Raw genomic sequence first — 16,493 nt, 5'->3', positions numbered from 1 at the left:
ATTAGCAGAACATGGAGGTAACTAGTCGACGCTATCTTTTACTAACACACACCAACATTTTTCTTGCATTGAACAACAATGATGTAAAGAACTTTGATGAAATTAGATGAAGTTTTTTCACATATTTTTAGGCAGACGATTGGGAAACTTGTTGATATTTGAATATAGAATAAATTAAGCTTCATGTAAAAATGAAGGAAAATATTCATTCATAGTATTAATAATTAGAAACTAGGGATCAATTTTGCTCGAATAAACTGTTTGAGAATGACTTTCTCTTCATCAATACAATTATTTTCTTCAAGATCTTTTTGTTTGATCTTCTATTTCTCTTCCTACATCATATTTACTTATTTAGATGATAAATAGAACAAATTTGCTTATTGTTAGGACATATGTGATTCACTTGTTAGGAACATATGTTACTATTTTATGTAATTGACTAATCCTTTGACAAAATGCACTTTACTTGTATTTGGGTAGATCTAGGATGTGTTTAATACTTCAAGAAACTTTATTTCAAGATCAAGTGTTAAAGCCATGCAAGTCTGTCCAAGATTCAAGTCTGAAAAGTGTCTGTCATTAAAGCTCAACAGCTAGCTCGACAGCTAGCCATCTATCGAGCTTGAAGAGCTGTTCAGCCCCGTGGCTCGACAGCAGCTCGACAGATAGGGTATCTGTCGAGGTTTATGAAAAATAGAATTTCAGTTCTGTTTTGACTCTAATCCGTGATTGAATGTTTGAGCTTTCTTTTCTCACAACCCTAGACATATAAAATGATTTTTTTAAGGGCCGTCAAAGTGAACACAAGTTGCACAAGTGTTGAACAAAATTTTTTCAAGCAAATTGTGACTGGAGACAAACTTTTTCCCTAGTTCATCTTTCTTGTGAAGAAGTTGCTGTGTTTGTGCACTATAGGGTTTTGTGACCAAGCATCTTCTAAATCTTCATTGTGTGATGAACTGAAGAACTTTGCACCAACAACCTTCTCAAGTTGGTGATTAAAGTCGCGTACTGGGATCCGTGCAATTGGTTAGTCACGTATTGGGAGCCGTGCATTACAATGAGAGATTGTTACTACAGAACAAGTCCAATTGGGTATTGGGGTAAGGGTTCAACTGTAGGTTGGTATAAGGTACTGGGATTCCTTTACTTGTAACCGCTTGTTGTGATAATAGTGGATTCTCAGGAGTGGTGACCTTAAAATCACCCGATGCGATTTTTGCCGTGTTGGTTTTCCCCATTTGTAAACAAATCACTGTGTCAATTTATTTTCCGCTGCATACTTAGTTTAATTGGTGATTTGTTTGTGCTACCACGCGTTTGCATATTAATTTGATTAATTAATAAACTCGGCTAATTAATCAATTAATTCATCACAAGGGATCAATATGTTTTTGGCCTATCAAGTGGTATCAGAGTAAGCACACTCTGATTAGGTTTTAATCTTTATTGTGTAATCCATTAACCCTTGTTTGTCATGGATAAAGGACAGTCTCTCATTATACTTCCTTTATTTTATAGTACCAACTATGCATATTGGAAAGTACGCATGAGAGCTTTCTTACAATCTTTAGATAAGAAGGTGTGGCAAGCTGTAGAGATTAGCTAGACCAAGCCAAAGGAAGTGTTGGCCGATTGGCATGAAGCCATGATAACGCCTTAAAGTGTATACTTGTTATATATTTATGTGGGCGTTATCTCCTTATTATTATGCTTAATTTGTATAATTAAGTTATGATTTGCATTAGTCTCTATTATTTATCGTTACATAATTTCTTGAATAAGATGCTATTCATTGTGTGTAATTTTTTACTTTCAAGAAATCATGTGAGAAAGATGAGTTTATAGGAATTTTTGAGAGAATAGAGGCCAAACTCAAATTAAAGTGGAGCTAAAGAACCATGCTTAAATGTATAAGGAGGTGCAGCTGGAGTGCTTGGATTGTCTACCATGATTGGAATGTTCAAATAAGGAAAGAAATCAAAGAGGCAGAATCTAAAAATGAAAAATCTGATTTGAGTACTGACCAGTATTTTGGGCGTATCTCTCTCCTCAAAAATCCAATTGACACAAGGCTAGATGGGTTGGAACCATGACTTAAATATCTACAACTTTTCAGTTTTGAGTTTTTGGAAATTCTCAATTTTTGAAGGCCGAAATTAACTCACAACTTACTGCTGTAAACCTGGACGGAAATTAAAATAGTAAAAGTTTTATTTTCTTTGGACACTTAGACATTACGGTTTTGAAAGGAGGCTGGTAGAACGAATTTTGGCAGAGAAAACCTTGTATTTTTTCTTTCTCTAATGATAGCCTAAACTCTTTGCTAGGGTTAGGGGTTATGTTTCTTCTATACGGTATGAATATTCAATGTGATTCTTTTTAGGATTTTATCAACAACATATTTGATTGTTCAATTAGATTTCTTTTGATGTATTAGTTCTTCCATGCTTTCAATAAGTTCAATCATGTTTTTCTTATTGTTTAGATGAATTTGTAATAGTTTTAAATAGAAATCACGTTTTAAAGTGAATGAGTTTTTTTGAAAACTATTCTAACCGCATTATTAATTGAAGTTATCATGCGTTCTTGAATTGTCTCAGTTCAACCGAATCATAAGTGTTTAATTGTATAAGAATAATCAATTATGAAATATATAATTTCTTAGATCACAAAGAATTTCATATCGATATAGGGAAACACCTTGATTACCTGATATTTACATTATTGATTTAAATAAATTTTTATTATTATTCTTGTTAACAATTACCAAGCAAAAGTATTTTTCTTCTTTACCCAAATTTTTGTTTAATTATATTGTCTTTGAATCTATCTTGCTCCTTGTGGTTCGACCTCGGTACTCCGAGAATTATATTGCTACGATCTCCTGCACTTAGGAGTGAGCAAGCAAGCCAAGATCAAGGCGGCAAATTTCAACAGCAGAGCGTTGAATGCTTTATTCAGTGCGGTCACCAATGAGGAGTTCAAGAAGATATCCTCCACTGAAATTGCTAAGGAAGCATGAACCATCCTTTAAACAACCTATGAAGGAACAAAGGCTGTCAAGGACTCAAAACTTCAAAAGCTCACTACTAGCTTCGAAGAGATAAAGATGGAGGAGGATAAGTCATTCAATGAGTTCTATGCCAAGCTCAAGGACATAGTGAACTTAGCTTTCAATCTTGGGGAAACCATTCTTGAACCCAAGATTGTGAGAAAGGTGCTCAGATCTCTACCCGAGAGATTCCATGCCAAGATTACGGGAATCGAAGAATCAAAGGATATTGGCAAAATCCCTTTGACAGAGCTGGTTGGTAATCTGCAGACCTACAAGCTAGGGTTAACGAGGATATGTAAGTCAGGTAAAAGCAAGAGCATGGCTTTGAAGGCCAAGAGTAGTGACACGGATGAGTCTTCAGATAATGAAGATTCTAAGATGAAGTCCTACATCACCAGGCAATTCAAGAAGTTCATGAAGAATGCCAATGGAAAAGGCTTCGACAAGGATCGTAGGCAATCTAGTTCTTCTTAGTTCAAGAGCCAAGATAAAAGGAAGAAGGATAGTAGGGATAGCGATCAGTACACTATTCCCATAGAACCGAAGTGCTTCGGGTGTTAAGGCTTTGGACATATGAAACAAGAGTGTCCTACATATCTGAAGAGCATTGGGAAAAGCAAGGCACTTGCTGCTACCTTGAGCGACACTAAGCTTAAGGATGATTCCGACAATAAGGATGATGGAATCCTGAATGCCTTCACTGCTACTGTCAATCCTACTAAAGGGATTATTGAAGATGTGGATGAAGAAGAAGAATTGGTGAAGTCCAAGTTTGAGAAAGTGGATGAACAAGATGACATTTACAGAGCCTATGCAAAGTTGTACAAGGTCTTAGAAAAGCATGAGAAGTTGTATAGGTTGACCACCAAGAAGCTTAGTGATGTGGAGCTTGAGCGTGAAGAGCTTTCCACAAAGTTTGATGAATCCAATCAGAATATTGGAACACTGAGGTTTGAGAATAACTTCTTGGTTGAGAAGATCAAGAAGCTTAAGGGAGAACTGTTCCAAGTCAGAGCTCAACTGGAAAGGACTTCAAGAGCTAAGCTCGATAAAATGCTCAGTCTTTAGAAATCTGCTTCAGATCGAACCGATTTAGGGTATGATTTCTCTCCTTCTAATATTGCTTCTTCTAGTACTACTGTTTTTGTTCCTCCTAGTAATAATGTTGAAATTGAGAACACTAATGTTAAAACTGATGTAGCTAGTGAGAACATAGACAAGGATAAATCTATCTTTGGAGCACCCCTAAATAAGATAAGAAGGAAGTTAAAAACCCTAAGGTTAAGAAGGCTAACTCTCAAAAGCCTAAACAGAAGAAGCAGCATCTCTGTTATCACTGTGGAGCAGCCGATCATACTCAACCCAATTACTATAAGTGGCTAGCCACTCAATAGAGTAACGACATGATCGCATCGGGAAACCAGAATCAGTTTCCATCCTTATTTGCTCCCCTTGGAGATCTTCTCAAAGCCCTCATGCTCCTTTCGAACTTAAACGATTTCAATTCTTCCCCCTCACCGCCAGTTCAAGGGTTTAATCAAAGGAAAGGTTCCTCCAATGTGTAGAAGGAAAAGGGCTCCAAGTGATTCTGTCACTTCTTCTCTCTTTCCCTTCTTGTTTTTGTTTGCATTACTTATGTGTTTTGCTTTCATGTTTTGAGTCAGTCTAGTTTTTATGCTTTGCTTTGATTAACATGTTTTTGTTTGTTTTCAGTTTTGTTTATTTTATTTTTCATATAAAAATTAAAAAAAATTGAAAAATCAGAAAAATACGAAAACAATGTGTTTTGTGTACATTGGTACTTGTGTACATTGGATGGCTATTAAAACAAAGTTTTCTAAATTTTGTATCTTTTGTAGCTTAGATGAGCATCTCTATGCACAACTAAGTAAGTGAGCTTTGTGGCTCGTGTTTGTGATGAGTAAGATTAACTGATCTCTTATACTTAACACTCGTGTCACTCTTTTTGACAAGAAGGACTAGAAAATCCTAAGAGAAAGGCATAAATAACCATCTCACCACTGTTGCCCGTCAATTATGAATGACATTTATGTGCTTCGACATAGCAAAATTGGAATGTCAAATGCTTAACATAATTGGGTATTTCTTTTCTATCTCTTATATGTCCATAAATGATTTGCTTAAAAAGAAAAATATGCAAAGAAAAATAAAAAGCAAAAAGAACAAAATGCTTTATATATGATTGCAAGCGTGTATTCTAGGAAATGTAGTGGTTATAGGATGTACCTCGAAAGTAATAGTCCCTATCAAACAGTTATGATTGTGTGTGAGTTAAAGTGATTCTCTCATATCTTAAATCATCATAACATGTATACACTTATGCAATCTTGCGATATTTTTCACACACAACACGCAATACTCTTTGTTACTCTTGATACATATGCAGGTACAATGTGATTTGGTGATCACAAGGTTTTATATGTGTTAATGTATGCTCATTAAACTGTCTTAATTTGTTTTTGAAATATAAAATTGGTTAGACTTGTTTAGTGTGTGTGTGTTTTGGGATCTATGTGCTTAACATTTTTATTGTTGAGAGATGTTTTTAAGAGGTTAAAATGTTGTTTGGATCCTTGGTTGAGTTGCGTGTTTGATTTCATTCATATCTATGCTTTTCCCTTCTTGAAAAACTATTTTTAAGCAATCTTGACACCTCCTCAATACCTCTCAATACCTAGCCCATCTGTTGAGCTCTTTAGTTGATTGTTATCGCAATCTAGACACCTCTCGATAGCTAGGTGGATCGATCGAGAAATCTCCTGTCCCCTCGATAGCTGCTCGATCCATCAAGCTTTGGTTGCTATGGACACCTGCATGGATAACTCTTGATAGCTGAATCTATCGAAGCTTTTAAATCTCGACACTTTCCTCGATACCTCTCGACACCTCGATCTGTTGAGAATTACTAAACACCTATAAATAGGTCTCAGCACAATCTGATCCTCATTTTCTCGATCTCTCTCGATCTATCTGTGCCTATTCACCTCCCATACACTCTCTTCTCTTTTTCTCTCATTATTCATGCATTTCATGCATTTAGACCTAGGTTTTGGGGGTTTTTGAAAAATTTTGGAGTTTTCAAAATTGTTGAGTGTTTATTAAAGTTTTGGGATGGGTTTTTGTTTAAATGATCTTTGAACCTTAAGCATTGCATCACATATGCATTATAACTATATTTTCATGCATTTAGATGTGTGCTATATATGTCAAACTGATTGTGTGCTGGTAGGTTTGGATTGGGCTGAGCCCATGATGCTTTTTACTTTACACATCACATGCTCATGCATTTTCATGCATACGTACCTTACATTCAATATATTTTTGTATATTTGAACTGTTTGGAGCTTTTCTAATTGTCTCTTCCTTCCCCCCCTCTCTCTCTCTCTCTTGTTTATGTTAGTGCGTCAATGACACTGAAACGTAAATCTGCTCCATCCCAGAACCCTCTTCGTTCCGAGGCATTGTTTTCTTCTGATCCTACCCCCTCTTTTATTCGGTTCTGTGATGAGGATACCCGAAAGGACTTCTTGGAGAACCTTTCTTGACAAGGTATTCATTCGAAACGCCGAGTCATTTTGTCAAATTTCGCCGACATTGACCTACCCGATGTCATTCACATTCGAGGTTGGGAGTCACTGTGTGACATCTCGGTCACATGTCCTTCCGTGCTAATCCATGAATTTTACTCCAACATGCATGGAATTGATTCCTCAGTACCTCTCTTTTATACTTGCGTTCGAGGTATGCGCATAGTTGTCACATCGGAGTTGGTATCCAATGTGCTCCGTGTCCCGAAGGTAGAGCATCCTGACTACCCTGGTTGTGAGCGTCTAATGACTGTGTCCAAAGACGAGATGATTTCCACTTTCTATGAGCGTCCCGCGGATTGAGGTGATCGTTAGTTTACACCATGTTCGACCTTTGCTAAAGGTCCTAGATTCATGAACATGGTGATGACTTTTGTTTTGCACCCACTATCTTATTATAACTCTATCACAAAGCCTCATGGTCGATTTTTGCTTTCCTTGTTAGAGCATCTCACTATAGATATTCCTTCACATTTTATTCTTTCTATTATAGATATGTATAAGGATATGACTTCCTGTGATAAGCTCATTTTCTCTTCAGCTATCATGCAGATTTTATGTCATTTTTCTATTCCTTTTCCCTCTTCTGACCACTTCTCTGTCATGTGTGTCATTGACTACGCTACCATTAAACGGAGTGAGGCGCAGTTTCGATCAAGGCGGTCCGGTACGGCAGCTCCTCCCACTCCCTCTGCTCCATCCACATCCACTCCTCCTCTTTTATGAGCGATGTGACTCTCAGAGATATCATGGGGCACCTTCAGCGCAAGGATGCTCACCTTGTTACACTCTCTACTGAGTTGTATCAGGTGAACATCCGTGTTGGCCGTATTGCTCGACAATAGGTGGTCATGGGTGGCTTCATTGATTCTCCTCCACATACTCTAGAGGCTTCTGATGCTGAGGATAATGATGATGATGCTACTACTTCTGAGGGTGATGATGATGGAGATGCTAACTCTTCCAGTGCAGATAAGATGTCTACTTGACTCTCTTACCCTTTGTCATTCATGACAAAAAGGGAAAGTAGTTTTGGTATATGAGAGTAGTCATACTTAGAGAGAGAGTTAGTATATGATCATTTTGTTAGGGGGAGTGTTGATATTTTGAGGGATGTAGTGAGGATTACATGTATCTTTTTCTTTTCTTTCTATTTAAGATACATTCATCTTGTACATGGGTCTTGTGACCATTATTGACATACATTGTACTTATTTTCTTTATATGTTGATGTATGTTTCTTTCACCTACCCTTACATGTGTTGTTTCTTTTCTCTTTTTATGCACATGCTTTTTATTATATGTATGCAATCTATTATTTCTGTTTCACACAAAAATGTCATGATGAGTTTTGTTTAAAGTGTTTCATAAATATAGGTTGTCAAAGTCTTTCTTGCCATAGACTCTCTTCTTGCAAAGTTTTTCAAGAGTTTGTGTTATGATAGATTTTATTGTATTCAATAAGTGAATATGAGTTGAGTGATTTATGACTTCTTTCATATGTTCATTTGTTTGTTGTGGTTTTGTCATGGATTGCCAAAGGGGGAGATTGTTAGGACATATGTGATTCACTTGTTAGGAACATATGTTACTATTTTATGTAATTGGCTAATCCTTTGACAAAATGCACTTTACTTGTATTTGGGCAGATCTATGATGTGTTTAATATTTCAAGAAACTTTGTTTCAAGATCAAGTGTTAAAGCCATGCAAGTCTGTCCAAGATTCAAGTCTAAAAAGTGCTTGTCCTTAAAGCTCGACAGCTATCTCAACAACTAGCCATCTATCGAGCTTGAAGAGCTGTTTAGTCCTATATGGCTCGACAGCAACTCAATAGATAGAGTATCTATTGAGGTTTATGAAAAACAGAATTTCAATTCTATTTTGACTCTAATCCGTAATTGTATGTTTGAGCTTTCTTTTTTTACAACTCTAGACATATAAAATGATTATTTTAAGGGCCGTCAAAGTGAACACAAGTTCCACTTCAAGCAAATTGTGATCGGAGACGGAGTTTTGCCCTAGTTCATATTTCTTGTGAAGAAGTTGCTGTGTTTGTGCACCGTAGGGTTTTGTGACCAAGCATCTTCTGGATCTTCATCGTGTGATGAACTGAAGAACTTTGCAGCCAACAACCTTCTCTAGCTAGTGATTGAAGTTGCGTATTGGGATCCGCGCAATTGGTTAGTCACGTACTGGGAGCCGTGCATTACAAAGAGAGATTGTCACTACAGAACAAGTCCAATTGGGTATTGGGGTAAGGGTTTAACTGTAAGTTGGTATAAGGTATTGGGATTCCTTTACTTGTAACCGCTTGTTGTGATAATAGTGGATTCTCGGGAGTGGTGACCTTAAAATCACACGGTGGGCCATCTAAGTGAACACAAGTTGCACAAGTGTTGAGCAAAGTTTATTCAAGTAAATTGTAACCGAAGACAGAGTTTTACCCTAGTTCATCTTTCTTGTGAAGAAGTTGCTATGTTTGTGCACCGTAGGGTTTTGTGACCAAGCATCTTCTGGATCTTCATCGTGTGATGAACTGAAAAACTTTGCAGCCAACAACCTTCTCTAGTTGGTGATTAAAGTCACTTACTGGGAGCCGTGCATTACAAGGAGAGATTGTCACTACAGAACAAGTCAAATTGGGTATCTAATACTATATATAATAGCAGAAACCTTAAGGAGATGCTGTAACGTTAGGAAAAATGACCCTTTAAGATTCTGTCACGCATAAGTTAAAAAGTGATAAATTATATTGGTTGACAATCTATATACCATTTAAAACCCTCTCATTATAAATAACAAAAAAAAAAAAGTTAAAATTAAATGTTCATGGAAATAGAAAAATAGAAAGAGGCGATGAGGACACGAAGAAAGAAGCAGAGAAAGAGAGAGGCGATGAAATAGAGAGAGGATGAGGCCTGCGACATGGAGAAAGAAATAGAGAAAGAAGTAGAACGGTAAACACTGCATCGATTGGGCATAAGAAATCAAAAAGTTTCAAAACATGATTTTGCAAACCCAAAACCTAGGCAGAACGGTAAACAGAGAAGGCACGTAGAAAGAAACAGAGAAAGAGACAGAGAAAGAGGCAGAGTTCCTAAGGCTGTCCATTGTGCATTACAATCAAAAAGAAAAGAGAGAAGAGTTCGTTCAAACCATACACCGTCCGTTCCCTTGTCAAATTTAGACCACCAGATAGCGGAACCGACATTGACAATGATACATTTTTTTCTCAATTTTGTAAGTTTGGGTATAAAACGTTACTTTTAATTGAGTTTTTTTGTTGGGTAGGTTTAGATTTGATTCGTTTTTGTTTTAGGGTTTTGGAATCTCTATCAAAATGTTTGTTTTCTCAATTTTAGATATTTGCTTTTGTTTTGTTTTTTGTTTGTTTTTTTAGATTACAGAAATCACTAAAAATATTTTTTTTAGTTTGGGTACTTCTATTTCTAATCTTAATGAAATCGTTGGGATTAATTAAGTATAGGATTGAATGTTGCATTGATTTTTATTTTAAGTTTTTTTGCAGTATACCCATAACCAGTAAAGTTATTGTTATTGTTTTTTTCCTTTTCTTTCTCAAATTTGGGGATTGAATATGATTTAGGGTGAATTTTTTGGTTGGATTGCTTTAGATTTAGTTATTTGGGTTAAAAAATTAAAATGCAATCGAAACTCGAAAGGCTTGAGATACAGAGATAGGAGAGACAGGGTTCATAGGGTGCCAAGAGATAAATATTTAAGGCCGGCCATAACCATTGGTTTTTCCTCTACCATTCGTTCCTTTGCCAATCTTAGACCACTGGAACCACAATCACAAAGAGAAACAGTTTGTAAGGCACACAACGGAATGAGAGAGACTCAAAGTTCTAAGGAAAAAAATCAATTCTGATTCTTATTTTTTAGATTTGTATATTCCTTTGTTTTTGTTTTTTTTTTTTTTTTAATTAATGCTATTTTCTCTTCTTTATTTCCTCTTATTCTCTAAATTATATTTGGTTTTTCTTTTCTTTCTTCTTACTTTTTTTTTTCTCTGCATCCGTTCTATGGCAGTTTCTGTTGAAAGGTAGAACCATAGTTGCTGTTAAAAACTGTTTCAATATCAAACAGGAAAAATTTGGGGATTTTAGAATAACGATGTAGAGATTTGAGATTATAAAGTAGAGAAAGAAAAATCAGAGTCTTCACACACAGTCAGATTGCCGAAATCATTACCTGCAAAGTTTTGTTTTTAATTTTTGAAATCTTTGAAATACTTTGTTTGGTAGGAGCACATTGCATTAGAAGAAAATTTTAAAGAATGTAGTGGATTTTCAATAGAAAATGCTGAAGCAATGGTACAAATTCAGTGGCTATGGCCAAGAGAAGAAGTAAGATTGATCTTTATTTGTCCAATTTTGTATACTTGGGACTGATAATTTACCAATGGAAATGATATGAACTTTTTTTCCCCTCAAAATTCTTAATGCATATAACAGTGAAACCAATTTTGGATTCATAAACAAGCTTGGATTTGATTGGTGGTGCTTCCATGACAGGGATATAGCCCCTGATGGCAAAACCCTAGAGGTGGGTCATCTTTTAGGTCATTGTGCTAATAGGAGGTGAAATTCCTGTTGCTTACTCAATTTAATCAATGGAATCGGAAGCAGATGTGAAAATTTTGATTTTTTGTTGTTTCTAATTTTTTTTAATAATAGTCAGCTGTTTTTATTTTTTTTATTATTACTATTATTTTATTTAATAGAATTTAAGAATCTCCCACAAAACCAATCATTTGGCATTGTTATCTTTGTAACAGGAAAGTAACGCAAACTTGGATGAAGTAGTGGCCCTTGCCAAGAAGCTTCAGGTGATTTTATATGAATTGTCTTTGGATTTTTATTTTTGGAGGTGGGGGAATTCTTTGTACTTTTGGAGCTTCTGGGTATATGTAGCTGTTATACTTGGTTCAAATCTTTGTGTATTTGACAATGCGTGTGCCATTCTCAATTTTTGAGTTTCGGTAGGAATGAGATTTGGCGCAAATGGCACTTCCTTCCCCCAAGTTGTAGGGTGAGATCATGGATTTTAAAACCCATTAGGTGTTTGTGTAACTTAACAATAAGTTTTTTTTTTTTTTTTTTTGTTATTCAAAGTTTTGATAAGAAAACACATTTTGTTATTTAAAGTTTGGTTTTTGTTAATTGTTTACTTGGCTTGTGGTTTATAAATGTGTTATCTTTGGGATGTTGATATTTGAAAATGGGAGTTTTTTGGGGTCAATGTTCCAATGGAGTCTGCTTTTTGGTCAATGAAAGTGTTGTTTGTTTTTAAATTTTTTATGGGTTTTGTGCATTCTGATGATGAGATAAATTGTATATGGGTTATGAGGGTGATTCTTTTCTCTTTTCTTTTTTTAATGTTAAATTAATTATTTTGCTGATTGTTTATAGTTTAGAAAGTTGTGCTGCCTTTGATGGAATGTGATGGGAAATGTTTGAGACCGTGCGAAGTTGGGAGGGAGGGGGGAATGATGAACAAGGATTAGGTAATGAAAATAGGGTCTTGGTGAAATTGTTTGGTTTTTATGGGTGTTATATGTGCAAGCTGATTTTTTACTAGAAAATTTTCTAGAGGCAACTTCACTTAAAGTTTCAAGGAAATGAGGGAAGATTTGTATTTTCTTTTTATGACATTGAAAGAATCTGTGATAGACATACAATGTACTTTTTGATATCAGAAACTATCAAGTTGATAAATGGACAACATGGAAAATTGTGTGTATACCTCTACCTAATGAATCTATAAGAAGCCTAAGCAAACCATAAATCTCATCTTATTGTTATGGCAAACTAGAAAAATTTTGTTTTACTGGATGCCTAATTATGGCATGCTAAAGGAAGAAATTTTTATATTTTGTAGAATGCATGCCTGTTTTCCCATTGCATTTGTAAATGGACTGTTTTCCCCCACTATCTCTGCACATAGGGTTCTATCCCCATACTTAGTTCTTAGTAATAAACCTTTAATTCTCCTTTCAGTTCTAGACTGCTGCAAAGTACGAATGTCAGAGAGAGAACTTTTTCAATGAGCTGGAGATTGTCTTTGCTGATGTGGTATGGATATATTGATCATCATCATCATCATACATACATACAGATATACATTTAAAATCACAGTAAGCTTGGCTTACATCACTGCTTGGTATTGGGCACGATCTGGAAGAGAAACCTTGGTGTATGATAATTGTCAACATTACAGTATTACTTGAAAATTTTGAGTATATTTAAAACGAAGTTCATTTTTTGAACCCTTTTATAAAGAACTAGAGTTGTTTGTTTGTTTGTTTTTTTTTATTTTTTTTTTTATTTATTATTTTTTTTTTTTATAAAGGTTTAAAATCAATTGCCCGCCCCCCTTCCCCCTTTTCCCTCTAAATTTATTAGAATCTGATGGTTGTAGGTAACCAAAGCCGAGAACATATGGAGTTTAACTTTAGTCTTATTTGTACTAGGAATGAGCAATTGGGCATACATGCCTACAATTGATTTTTTTTTTTTCCGTTTTCTGTTTTCCCAAAAATTGATCAATAACTTACTGAGATGGGAGAGACGCCAGTGTAATTTGTTCATGTAATCATGTGTAGTGAACTGTGGATATAAATTAAACTTTTACTTCCTATGTTAAATTTTAATGGAAATAGCTTTATAGTCTCAATGAGGATCAAAAACGCCCTGACTCTCTTGAGGCTCAAATATCCACACATATTTCCTTTTTCTTGATTTTATCAATTTGAGTACATGTACTCATTGACCAACTAAAAACCTTGATAATTTAAGTATATGAATTGTGGCATTAAACCATGTGTTATTTTTGTCATATCCTGGAAAAGAAATCAAGCATACCCAATCTTCAATGACCCGTGAAGCTTAATCCTGTGTTTTCCTGCCAAGTAGAGGCAAGTTAAGGTGGAAAATTAAATTTTATGATGCATACATTCATGTAAATATTTTTGTTATTATCAACCCTTTAATTTCCTGGACCTGTTTGGGCAAAAGAAAATTTGCAAAAGTTCATGATTTGTTTTTGAAGCAATTTGAAGATTTAATTGTACTAGCTAGCTTGGCTCTTGATTAAAATTTAACTTTATACTGTTGAAAGCAACAACGTGTGCTAATTAAAAAATAAGAGTTGGGTGCTTTGTCATTTGATGAATTGCCTTGAATGTGTTTGATTATAGTTGTCAATCAGACTCACATTAGAGTTATGAATGAGATTTACATTACTATGATTCAAAAGAACAAAATACAAGCCCTCTCTCAAAACTCTTTTTAAAAAACAGAGAATGCCGAGAAGAAACCTACACTTGACCATAAATTAGTACTCAAAAATAGCTAGATTGAAATTCAGTGACTGATAGAAGTCAGTTCTTTACATGGAAGGAAGAAAAAGAGATAGACAGTCATGCCCCTGGCAGACATGCAATTTATCTACTTTTTTCCTTTCTCTGATCTTTTTACAAATCCCTTGGAGATTGGTACCTCTCTCCTGGCTCATCAGATATGTACTGAGTAACTTACTTCACTGTAAGCATAAAGTATTATTGTAAATCAGTATCATAGAAAATAGTGTCATGTCCTCATACATTCAATTTTTCTTCTTCCATGTGTTCACAAAAAATAAAATAAAGGTATCCATGGTTGAGTTCTTAACTAACATCTCCTATCCATGTATATGTGTTTTGAAGCATATTTGAATGCCAAATGTTTTGTTGAAATGTGTGATAGAAAATCTAATAGCCTATGTGCAAATAAATATTAGCTACTACACATTGCCAAACCATTTAGACTAACTTTATAACAATCCATTATTATTGTCTCTTTTACTTTCCACAAACTTTTATGCTTAGAGCTTTAACATAATATGTAATTCATATCTACGAGAAATACTTAATTCAAGGCAACTGGCCTCCAAGAATGAGAAATAAGATTTAGAGAGAATAGAGAAGATTAGGAGAGAAATTGTTGCTTATTTCATTCAATGGTCCTTACAATCACCACTCTAGCAAACCACTAATATCCAGTTTTCTTGAGTATTCAAAGCTATTCCAAGTAAAGCCATATATATTGCATTCTAACAACCTATCTAACTAACTAACTGATAGCAACTAACAGATGTTATTAGCTTTTAGGGTAAAAGACTAACAATTCCCTAACTTTAATGCAGCGGCTTAGTACAGGTGTATGTTAGGCAACATCAACAATAACAGCTATGGCAACAAGTCAACTTCAACAGCAACATCATAAGTGTTGCTTGATGACTCTTAACATATTCTATATTGTTAAGTAATAAAATAGTTTACTATATTTTAATATACAAGTTACAAGGAAAATTTTGATGCACGGGTTAAATATGATCTGTCATGATTTATTATTGCATAATATTCTCCTTGAATTTGGCAGTGATTTGATTTGATGCAATGATTTTCTATGTTCAGGCTTTTACCAGAATGAGACTGATTTTCAGGATTTATGATGGCTGAACCAATGCACATGATTGGGTGGTAATAATGCTCAACTTAAGTTGCTCCATAACTCATGTTGGTGCTGTTGCTAGAGGCTCAAGTAGCTGCATAATTGCTGGTGTTGTTGCTTAAAGTCATTCTTTTTTTAGACACTATATGCTTAAATATACTACATTATTTAAGTTTGAATGTATGCAGTGGAAGTATGATAACTAAGTTTATGTAAGATGCAAAGTTCATAATTAATATGTAAAATGTTCCCGCGCATTGTGTGGGTTAAACACTAGTTGTGGTAAGGGTTCAACTGTAGGTTGGTATAAGGTATTGGGATTCCTTTACTTGTAACCGCTTATTGTGATAATAGTGAATTCTCAGGAGTGGTAAGCTTAAAATCACCCGGTGGGCCGTCAAAGTAAACACAAGTTGCATAAGTGTTGAGCAAGGTTTGTTCAAACAAATTGTGACAGAGTTTTGCCCTAGTTCATCTTTCTTGTGAAGAAGTTGCTGTGTTTGTACTGTAGGGTTTTGTGACCAAGCATCTTCTAGATCTTCATTGTATGATGAACTGAAAAACTTTGCACCCAACAACCTTCTCTAGTTGGTGATTGAAGTCGCGTACTAGGATCCGCGCAATTGGTTAGTCACATACTGAGAGCCGTGCATTACAAAGAGAGATTGTCACTACAGAACAAGTCCAATTGGATATTGGAGTAAAGGTTTAACTGTAGGTTAGTATAAGGTATTGAGATTCCTTTACTTGTAACCACTTGTTATGATAAAAGTGGATTCTCGGGAGTGGTGACTTTAAAATCACCCGGTGAGGTTTTTGCCGTGTTGGTTTTTCTCATTCGTAAACAAATCACCGTATCAATTTATTTTCTGTTGCATACTTAGTTTAATTGGTGATTTGTTTGTGCTACCATGCATTTGCATGTTAATTTGATTAATTAATAAACTTGTCTAATTAATCAATTAATTCATCATAAGGGGTCAATGCGTTTTTGGCCTATCACTTATCTCAGTTCTTCGATTGTTTGAAGTAATATTCCCTTACATGGCGTCAAGTTGGAGCTATCCAAACTTCAAAATTATGACTTTTGGATTTAAATTGATAACAAATTTGGATTTTAATTTCAGCAGAGTATGTTTCAAAGACATTGATTCTTTGGGTGGTGGATTTATACAGATGGTTGCGGTAGTTTATCTTATAAATATTGTAGCTTTCGAGAACCTAAGGAATAGTATAGAATTATAGGCTAGATATATGATTGTGTTTTTATATGATTCATTATTGCTGGACACCGAGTCTTTTGCAC

At 35.1% G+C, this 16,493-nt stretch overlaps 1 protein-coding gene and 1 pseudogene across 5 annotated transcripts; one reads left to right on the top strand and one right to left on the bottom strand.

Annotated features, from left to right (window-relative positions):
• Positions 1-224: 224 nt before the first annotated feature.
• LOC126727791 (uncharacterized) overlaps positions 225-16,493 on the bottom strand; it is a 55,964-nt pseudogene continuing 39,695 nt past the window's right edge.
• On the top strand, positions 10,636-15,515 carry LOC126725138 (xylose isomerase-like). Of its 5 annotated transcripts, none has more exons than XR_007655326.1 (5): positions 10,636-11,041; positions 11,150-11,240; positions 11,473-11,523; positions 12,695-12,769; positions 15,151-15,515. XR_007655326.1 is itself a non-coding variant. In XM_050429673.1 (5 exons), the coding sequence occupies exons 1-5, from the start codon at positions 10,995-10,997 to the stop codon at positions 15,193-15,195; spliced, it is 303 nt and encodes a 100-aa protein (XP_050285630.1). In that variant the 5' UTR covers positions 10,636-10,994; the 3' UTR covers positions 15,196-15,515. The 5 variants fall into 5 exon arrangements, 3 of the variants coding, with proteins under 3 accessions (XP_050285630.1, XP_050285632.1, XP_050285631.1); XM_050429673.1 differs by having other exon boundaries at positions 12,701-12,769; XR_007655327.1 differs by lacking the exons at positions 12,695-12,769; positions 15,151-15,515 and adding an exon at positions 14,880-15,094.

Source organism: Quercus robur, chromosome 5 (genome assembly GCF_932294415.1).
Source record: "Quercus robur chromosome 5, dhQueRobu3.1, whole genome shotgun sequence".
In the NCBI taxonomy this organism is placed as follows: domain Eukaryota; kingdom Viridiplantae; phylum Streptophyta; class Magnoliopsida; order Fagales; family Fagaceae; genus Quercus; species Quercus robur.
Note: the sequence above shows the minus strand (reverse complement) of the source record. Positions and strands in the feature narration are given on the sequence as shown.

Bases quoted from the DNA above. Each gene is read 5' to 3' on its own strand.
- LOC126725138 (XM_050429673.1), top strand. From the start codon at position 10,995: ATGCTGAAGCAATGGTACAAATTCAGTGGCTATGGCCAAGAGAAGAA. The intron at 11,524-12,700 runs GTGATTTTATAT...TTTCAGTTCTAG, and splicing joins CCCTTGCCAAGAAGCTTCAG to ACTGCTGCAAAGTACGAATG. The intron at 12,770-15,150 runs GTATGGATATAT...TTCTATGTTCAG, and splicing joins AGATTGTCTTTGCTGATGTG to GCTTTTACCAGAATGAGACT.